The sequence below is a fragment of the Perna viridis genome, chromosome 11 (assembly GCF_037379345.1).
Source record: "Perna viridis isolate PV_CMFRI_1.1 ecotype Kerala chromosome 11, ASM3737934v1, whole genome shotgun sequence".
Taxonomy (NCBI): Eukaryota; Metazoa; Mollusca; class Bivalvia; order Mytilida; family Mytilidae; genus Perna; species Perna viridis.
The window spans coordinates 34,761,191-34,771,464 of NC_142455.1; the positions used below are offsets into that span (position 1 = coordinate 34,761,191).

At 31.9% G+C, this 10,274-nt stretch overlaps 1 protein-coding gene across 1 annotated transcript; it reads right to left on the reverse strand.

The window, feature by feature from the left end:
* Positions 1–681: 681 nt before the first annotated feature.
* Positions 682–6,415, reverse strand: LOC148603862 (uncharacterized). Its single transcript, XM_088553309.1, has 8 exons — positions 6,196–6,415; positions 4,785–4,872; positions 4,300–4,409; positions 3,623–3,781; positions 3,119–3,209; positions 2,632–2,762; positions 2,013–2,162; positions 682–1,753 (listed from the first exon to the last, which is right to left on the reverse strand). Exons 1-8 carry the CDS (start codon positions 6,239–6,241, stop codon positions 1,086–1,088), a joined length of 1,443 nt encoding a protein of 480 aa, XP_088409435.1. The 5' UTR covers positions 6,242–6,415; the 3' UTR covers positions 682–1,085.
* Between the last annotated feature and the right edge of the window lie 3,859 nt (positions 6,416–10,274).

Consider the following 10,274-nt stretch of genomic DNA (forward strand, 5'->3'; position numbering starts at 1 on the left):
TAAAAATGAAACCCCAAAAGAATCAACTAAACATTACTGCCAACAGTGGATGTGCCATCTAGCAAAAAGTCCATCATCTCGTCTTAAACAGTCTGATTGACACAATGACTGAAGACCAGTAAAAACCGTTAAAATAAAAGATTTACAATAAACCTTGTGTCACCAGTTCCCGCTCAAAAATTGTTTAGTCTGAGTTGCTTGGTGGATTAAGTTTTTGTGTTTTCTTTTTCTATATGCTGATTGTTTCCTAGTTTCAGTATGATTTAAAACCTTGATTTAACAGGAGAGTAGTGTAATTAGTGGTCGATTTCAGAAAAAAAAAATCGTAGGCAAAAAAAATAATCGTTAGTTATGACATGACATTATCTTTGTCTATGATAACGTCATAACTATGGACTAATTGTACACATACGAATTTTTGTGATTAGAACAATAAGGAGGTACATGTTTCAATCAATTTTTTTATGTTTTCTATTTATGCATGTAATGTATTATGTAAATTTGTAAGCAATCAAATTGAACACAATGCAATAAAAATCACTTACAGCCAGGCAACATTTATAAATACGCAAATAACATTCATATTCAGTATACATTACATATACCACGGAGTGAGCTGTCATTCACAGCATTTACACGTAGGATATGCTGAAGACAAATGAATTTGGACTAACTATATGCGAGACAAAACGTAACGTTTGTACTGGACAAGTATACTTTTATTGTAAGCAAACAAACATGAAACAATTGAAATTTTAGGTTAGCTTAATTGCACAACTCATATACACACATTAACCCGTATAATTGAAGTAGACAGTACAAAGTCACAATTAAAAAAAAAGGAAACATTCTCTCTAATTTTGGGTTATAATGGAAATTGTGTAATTTTGGTATACTTTTCTCTTTAACGAATTGGTACTCAAATACCCAAATAAATATTCCACAATTAAATTTATTGGTCGATCCTTACTTTCATATTGGTTTCATGTTACGATAAAATATTACAGCTACAGATATTTGATATCAAAATAATAACATGGAAGTTTTCATCTTTAAATGTTTACGTTTGTTTTTATTTAAAAGTTTCATTTGTATTCTCTCTTCTTGATGGTAACTTTGGTACCACCGTCGATTTTCTTGCTTGTTTTCCTTTTAGTTATGTTTCTCGAGTCAATATTAGCTTCCCGCACAAGTGTTTTATTCGAATTAAGTGAATCTAAAATCAACTTTTTGTCTCTTGAACTTGGTACATTCGTGGTATGTTGCGTCGCTTTCTTTTGAGTTTCATTTGAATGAGTTTTTAACTTTGCTGTTTCGTGTATGATTTTTAACAGCACCGGTGGAATCTTAGGAACTCGGGATGCATGTGTCTTTATTTGATGTCTTGAATCATTAACAACTCCATTTTCATCATGCCTTTCTCGAAGGTTCGAAGCCCCAGAAGTTGCAATTGGTGGTTTTGACGATATGAATTTATCGCTCTTGAAAGGGTTCTTTGCAGATTTAATGGGATGTCGATTACTTCCTAGTTTAGGAATGAACAACTTGCGGAAGCTTGCTTTCATTCGCAGTGGCGAACCGGAAGGTGTTATTGAATCCACCATATTTTTCTTAAGGTACTGTTTGCTGACAACACAAAGAATCACACCAGTGATAATGGCAATAATTATTACTCCGCCAACAGCAACCATTACCGGAAGTACAACGCAGTTACTAAAGTAACAATTGGTAGTATCATCATCCGAAGGTGAACCTAATAAATAAAGTAATAAATTATGGTCTTATTACAACAAAATCTCAATAACAAAAGTCATGGTATTGTGCAATTCTTTGCACATTTTCAAATAGTAGGTGTATAATGATAAACAAATTCATATCCAAATATGCAGCTCAGCTGGGTATGAAAATTACAAGGAATTCTACCCAACGTACAAATTTCATACAACTAGACCTTATATTTTTATAGTATAGGATGTAAAAGCTAAAAAGACAATCAATTTTCCTCGACTTACTTTGAATAAAATATGTCAGCAAAAAACCTCGACCTGTAGCTGTAGCATCGCTGTAAAATTCAATAGTGACATTGTTATTCGTTGTGTAGGTCTTTGATGGAAACCATTGATCCTCACCACACGTTTTTATAACTGTACTTCCTGTACCTTCTACAATACAGTATGTAACATTTAATCAAGTGTTAGTTGTGGATGCTGTCTTAATGTATGTTGAAAAGTGTGTTCACCTTTTAACTTAATAGCGATTGAAAACTAGATTATGACTACAATAGTCGAATCTTTCTATCCAGCGATTTTGATTTCCTCCATTCCCACCTTGGAATCGCATTTGGCCTGTTAGTTACTACCATGACATTTTTATATCTTTATATCACTGTTTCTTAATTTGTCATGTACAATACGCAGTGTTATGGCCAGTACACATCATCAATTGTGTCTTCAAAAACTTCAAAAACATCTACGTCTTTCCCTACGCTGCATGAGACCGTTTATTTCAAATGATTTAATGTGAAGTGTCAATAAAATTCTAGTTAAATAGAAATCACAAATTTCAAAAAAAACGTAGAATGAAAAGTTTTGATTTAGGAAAGTACAATATCTATAATAGTGTAAACCATACCATCTATAATATTGATATAATCAAAGCTACACGGACCCGTAGCATCATATTCTATGTCAATAAACATGAAGGTCAGTTCTAGTGTGGACTTATCTCCTGTTTTCTCGATTTTCCAGTTACATTTGGTATTACTGAGAAAAAATAAAAATATTGTCAAAAGAAGGCTTTTAAAGTTTACAGAAAGTTCCAGGAATTTTCAATTGTTAAAAGAGGACACTTGTCAAAAGAAAGATTTTCGGCTTTACAGAAATTTTTATCAAAAAGGGGCCACGAATTTGCATACCTCATGGAAACATTAAAAAATATTTCTGAGGAATTACACACATCGCGTAACATAGTAAAAATGGTTCATAGGGTTTACATACACTATAAAAATACTTGGAAAATGTGCAACAGAACTTTTGCACAAGGTAGCGGTCCAATTCGAACATTGAATCGTGCAATGATGTAAAACAATGTATGAGTGATTAAATGTTTAGGTACATACACTGGATAAGTCTCTGGAAATTCAGGACTAGAGATACATTGTGTTGAAGTAGATGCGTATAACGTTGCTTTGTTGGAACATGCATTATTAGCTGAAAAAATATGATTTGAAAGAATGTGTTATATTGTACCTTTTGAGTACAAAATACAGAAAGAGAACAAAGAAACAACCCCCCCAAAAAAAACCAAACAAACAAACAAAAAAAATTAATATATATATATATATATAAACAAAAAAAAAACATTGTAACAGTTAAGGGATACCCCGTATTGTAGTCCGGTATAACTCAGGCAGTGCAATTGTTACTAATGGGGAGCTGCATTTAAATCTTCGCGTGCTAGAAATAACCCATTACACTCGTTATAAATAGAAATGAAATAATACTCACGTTAACTGCGAGGAAAATAGGAACACATAACAGAGAATACGAAATAACTTATAAGAAAAAAATAGTATCGTCAATTTATTACATACAAAGAGAACTCTTTTTCGTTTTAAACATACAGAAATCTCTAGCTGAGATGACGTTGAACTTGAATCCATTCTCTGGAGGACCAGGATTGTTGTCAGATGTAAAGTAAGTAAACAGTTTACCAGTCGCTACAATATATCTAGGCGTTGTGTCAGTGCAGGAGTGCAGCAATGCACCAGTGTTACCAGTGCCTGAAAATTGTTTACATTTCAGGTAAAATTACTCAAGCCAAACACGACTTTAAAATGTTAACCTGCCGAAAATTAACATTTTTTTTATGTATGCATTTTATTGTAGGTCTTACAGTGAATGAATCATGATACACATAAACACCTTTGCTAAAAAATGGATTTGAACATAAAGGACGTTATCAGCTTCCTACTAAAAGAGAAATCAAGATAATAAAGCCATTTGAATGATTTGTTCATGATTCAGTTAACAAAATAGTGAATTCAATGGTATTATTTGACTTCGTTATTAGTTTACTACATGTAGATCTTATAGGGTATAGTTTAAGAAACTCTAATTTTTTTCTGCCGCCAGCTCGATAAATGTGCATCTTATTTTTTCTCACATTTTGAAGATCTTTATGATGTGATTTGCAAATACGCATTATAACTTGATATTAACCTTCTTCACCTTCGTACATCAATGGACAATATTATTACAAGAAAAATGACGAAGGGGTAATGAATTTAAGATAGCCTACCGTCATACATTACTAAGCTGTCACCTGGACAGTCAACTGTGCTGTTGATTTGGACCAGTATAGACGATCCCGTCTGTGATGATGAGTGCTGCCATGAACATGTTATATCACTAGAATGATATAGTAAAATATAATCTGTCACAGTCTAAAACTTTGGAACTTTAAATCTAGTGTCAGAATGTTTGTGTTTTTGTAAGGTACATATACGCTTAATATAAGACATAAACCTAAACCATATGTTGCACAATAACACGACCGCCATTCAGTCAAATGAGACTGATTGATCAGAAACAAAACAAAGTAGTATCTAGAAGTGATATACCCCTGTGTCTTTTGTGAAAGATGTTGGAAAATTCCACACTTTAATACTCCCTTTTCATAAAAACTCCACATTGCTTTTATCATCCACTTGTAGAAGAAGATTGAACATTTTGACAGATATCATTGTCTGCATTTTGTTATAAAGCATCAAATAAATTGCTTACGTTGGGTATCCATTGTCATAGATGGACACAGATGAGGCAGAATACCCAACTGACATAGTCTTCGTTTGTCCACTACATTGACTGTAAACTGAAACATAAATGGATCTAATGTAAGAACTATATTGCTGATGAATGTTACCTACTGTCCCTAATATTTCATAATGGGCCATTGCATGGATATTTGGGAATATCCTCCCTCAATGTGTTCATATGAAGCTGAGGTAAATATTGAATTTTGAAATACCATCACCCGCAAAATGCATATCAAAACAAGAGCCAATATTCACGAAATAATCTTTTAATCTTATTACAAAACTAAATATTTGTTTTAAAGATGTTTAACGACATACGTTTTGATGTTTTGGTTACACTAGTGCAATATGGGAATTAACTGATACCTTTTAGGGATTGCTTTCTGTGGTGATTAATAAAGGGCAATATGAAAACTTATTGCACTATTTGAAATATGCATGAAACTTGTTATATACATTTCGTGATTTGTATCAAATAAAATTTAAATTACGGTAGAATTATTCATTGACATGTTGTATTTACTAGCATTTATTTTTATATCAAAATGGTTAATAGGAACAGGATTGAAAGGAGAAGTAAAATATATGAGACGACGGAGAATCGTTGATTGCGTGTGATATTATTGAAAATATCTCTATAATCAAGGGAATAAGTGATCTGCATAAAACCCACTGTCCTTCAAAGAACAAATTTTATGTACAATCATACAAGTAAAATCATGGTAATGTCAGTTGAAAAAATAAGAAATTCACCTTCCAAGTTTAGAAGTTTCTTTATTATATAGTTTAATATGAAAGACTGTATATATGATAATAATATAGGAGAATACAAACATAACACATACTACGGATTTGACTGGAACAGAGGTATCGTATTTAAGTATGCGTCGTATTCATTAAGTCTAGAGACTTAAGTCACATTCATTATGATAATTTAAGATAAACGTCTTCTATACAAGCCTTGTTATGAAAACAATAATATTTTAACAGACAATAGTATAAGCGTACATTGCAACAGATATAAAGTACCAAACCTGATTGATATGCATCAGTTGTATAACATAAAACCGTTTAATTTTGTTTTTATTACAATTTTATGTCCAAGGTGTTTACAGCATAGTCTTTAACTTGAACATATATTATGCTTAATCATCACATTTCGTTTAGTTTTGTTCACTATTACAATTATTTACTCTGACCATTCTCTTTCTTCGTTTGAAAGTTTTGTTTTTGAACGAAATAAGAACAAATACTTTTTTTGAGATTGTACCTTTATGATGCATGTATACTTATATAATTTGTATATTTTATGTATGTGTGTATGTTTTGATTTATTATATTTGGTTTTGAAAAACGGTTCAGTTTCCATTCGAACTTACCTCCAGAAATTAACATTAGAACACATATCCAGCGGAAATATATCATCCCTCAGCATAAATCTCGAGTATCATTACACAAATCAGGTCCTCAAAAACAATAGATCATTTAAAACATATTCAATACAAATAATGGCGAAAATTGTCATTTTGTGTATTTGAAATCTTTAGAAAAAATTCCAGTGGTCTACAATTATAGACAATGTCACATTCTTCTAATGAATCTTTTCTGTCAATTATAATTCTGTTTACAATAGAAAACCATTCACATGCATGATCAACAAATTCTTTTTTCAACTGACATATTTAATACAATTTAAAACAAAATTACCCGAATCATAAATCACATGGTCACCGTCTATGAACCATTTCTTCATTTCAGTTGTTTTTTGTTATATTTTCAAGGTTAGACCATGCAAATTCAATTGTTATGTATTAACAACTCTAAATATCACGATCATTCTATTTATGTCATGATTGTGAAAAAGATGGCACCAGGTCGTATAACAATGGTGTCTAAAACCAATTAAAATGATAATAATTTCTAAATATGCAAATCCATCTAAAATCCATTGTTGAAGTCAACGTATTTTTATCCTAAAATTTTAATTTTGGTTATTCAACCAGATCAACGACAACTACTACAATTTGTAGTCGATTAGTAAAGACGTTTATCGATTGTAATATAATAAATAAGGGTAACAACAAAATTACAGAACATTAATTCGATCCCTAAATAAGTCAAGCCTAAAATAGATCGACAAATTAGATATTACATCAACTCAGTAGCCTTAGTTAAATCTGATTTACTAGCTATGATATCAGATGTACAGATTTTGTTATTTTTTGTAGATTGTAATCATTGCAGTTTGGTGTCATACAGCAAAAGTGAACATTTAGTGACTATCTTAGACTATTACAGTGCTAAATATTTACAAGATATTTAAATGAACAGCATCGAAAAACCAAAACCAAAACAAAAACAAAACAAAACAAAACAAAAGCAACCAAACAAACAAGAAAATAACAAAAAGCAAGCCAACAAACAAAAACAAAAACAAAAACACCCCACCCACCAAAAAAAAAAAAAAAAAAAAAAAAAAAAAATTGCATTACTTACAATATAGTTTCTCATCTAGGCTCAAATCAAGATATTTTCTTCAGTTAAAAGGTCATAACGTTGCGGTATATTTGAATAACGGAATATGCAGCAATAGGCAATTTATGAAAAAAAATATTAGTAAATCATATTACACAAATTGAGCAAACCTATCATATTTAATTAAATTAATTCAAACAAACATATATACATATTAATGTTGAAGATATATGGTTACAAACAAATAACAGTTCCTTGACAAAACAGTTTGTATGTTCAAATTGTAGAATGTATTGAAATTGTATTTGTAAGATCTTTTAAAGTGAGTTAAACAAGCTTGTTATGTAAAAGAAGTGCAACAATTGTTGAAAAAGATACAGTTTCAACAATTGGTGAATTTTTAAACTTCCTTAGTATCCTTATCAGGAACTTATAAAGCTGAGAAAATGTACAAGTTTGATATAGAACTGTCAAAATTAGACGATTGTGCAGAAAATTGACTGTTGCTAATTTCATAAATCAATACTTTATGAATGATAAAATTCAGCATCGGCAACGTTGATATGTACTAACCTGTTCTCCAGACAGAAAGAGCAATTGTACAAGCGGCATTAAGAAAACATCTAACCATCGCCCCCCAAAAAACCGACCATTCTCAAAGTTCAGTTTATTTAAATTGTCTGGCCTATTTAAACGTAGATGAGCAATTAACTATCTGTTAGACATATCCACCCGGCATGACCATTTTGACAATAAAAAGTGTTATTAGTGTTTCGAACCAGAAAAGACGTATTGTTTGCTGCGGAGATGTTATCTTAAAGTTACTACTGATTTCTCTGGTGTGATACCACACATTGTTATATTGGGCGTGGCGGCTGAGTTTCATTATTCGAACTGTGAGGATAACAAAACAATGACCAAATGATTTGACTTGCGGATGTGTGCTTATGGTGTTTTAATTAATTATTGCAATTATTTCGATTGTATATGGGTAAAGTAGATTTAAATTTTGAGGCACCATAACTCAAAACTAAACAAACTTTAAATGTACGGGAATTTGAGAGCGTATTTCTTCAATAACAGTAAAAGGTGATATTTTTAATGCGTTAATTTTATTCCGTTATTTTCGCAGTTAGACACAGAAAGGTGAAACCTGAATTACCGTGATCAAAGAGAACTTGATTTAAGGAATAATTGCATACTTCAAACGATGTTTTAGCAGGTTTCCCAGTAAACAGTAATTTTGTTCAAACTTTTTGCTTTTAACCATGTTTGATAAATACCAATCAGATATAAAGGAATGAAACATGATAAGTATACCAATATGAAACATAATAAAATTTATTTGGATAAATCTCACATCAAACCACAAATGTAATATTATACCTTGTGATCTATAGGAGATTTTTTTGACGCCCTTGTCAGCTATACCCTGTTATGTAAGAGTAATCAAGGGAACCAAGGTTATAGCGGTAATAAAAAAACCAGATATACACAACAATGAACATAAAGTAACTAATATCATACATACAAAGTAACAAAAGTAAATGAGCTCGGACTCCACTTAAAACTGGGAGCATGGACCAGGTGCACCGGTAGGGTAAGCGTCCTCTGCTTTTCTAGAAACACCCGCCGAGTTGCTCATAAAAAGTCAAGTCCGGGGTAGACAAACGAGGAAAGGTAAACTATGACCGGTCGAATAAATCAGTTTTCATGGTGCTAATGGATACACCATAACGATCCACGAGTTCATGATGACGACCATAAAACTTCTGTAGTGATGACATCAATCTTGTAGCAACATAACCCTGTTCCAAAAGCCTATTTGTTAGAGTTCTAGCGCAATACAAAAAGTCTGCGTAGTTTCGGCAAGCTCTGGCATAACGTAATGAGTTGTGATATGAACACTCCATACGCAGGAGCCGAAGGGATGTTGCCACAGATGAAAGGAAAGTTGACAATTCTGAATGAAAAGTCATCACGTTTGTCGTAAAGTTTGGTCAATAGTTTTCCTTTACCATCGATTTCACAGCGTCTGTAGTATCCTTTATCTCAAGTTCTTTTGGGTAGATGTGATGTATCAAATCCCCGAAATTAGGATTGTTTAAAGATAACACGTCATCTATATAGCGGAAACTGAGATTGAAGGATCTAGCTAAACAATATTCTTCCTTTCTGATCAGATCAGCTATAAAGTCAGCCTCATAAGAGCGAAGGAATAGGTCAGCTAGTAAAGGGGCACAATTTGTTCCCATTGGAATGCCGACCGTTTGTTGAAAAACACGTCCACCACACTGGACAAATATGTTGTCGATTAAAAATTCCATCATTTTGTAAACATCTTCCTCTGCATATTTGGAAGATGATTTGGAATTATTTCTTACGAAGTATGAGGAATCTCTACCAAGAACTATATATTTGTATCTAGGTGTACCATCTTTTTTGGAAAAACAACGATGTATAATGTTTTTAAGTCGGGATTTTAACTGAGTATGGGGAATAGAAGTATACAGTGTTGAAAAATTATAGGTTTTGATGCTATTATATTCAGATAATAGCCTTGAACTGATTGTCTCCAAAAGATCTTTCGAATTTTTCAGGATCCACAAAGGTTTTTATTGCTCAAATGTTGTCCATGACTTTATTTGTCTTGCATCATTGATTATAAAATGGTCCTAGTAATACATTCATGCAAATATTAAATATAAAATAGACGGCTTCCAAGTAACGCAAAAAATATGACAGCTTGCTTGCTGTGCAATGAACAATAATCTTAATAACGGATGTTCAGGTTATCTTTGACATGTTGTAACTATAAAAAATGTAATTATAAATACGAAGCACATGAACGTCTGATTTCAATATTTTTGCTGTAATTATAGGTACAGAAGGTAGGTCTATAATCTTTCATATTTGTACGTTTACTTCATGTTAAATCATTTAATGAGCCAAACAACCAAGCAAACAATCCGACTTATTTTTG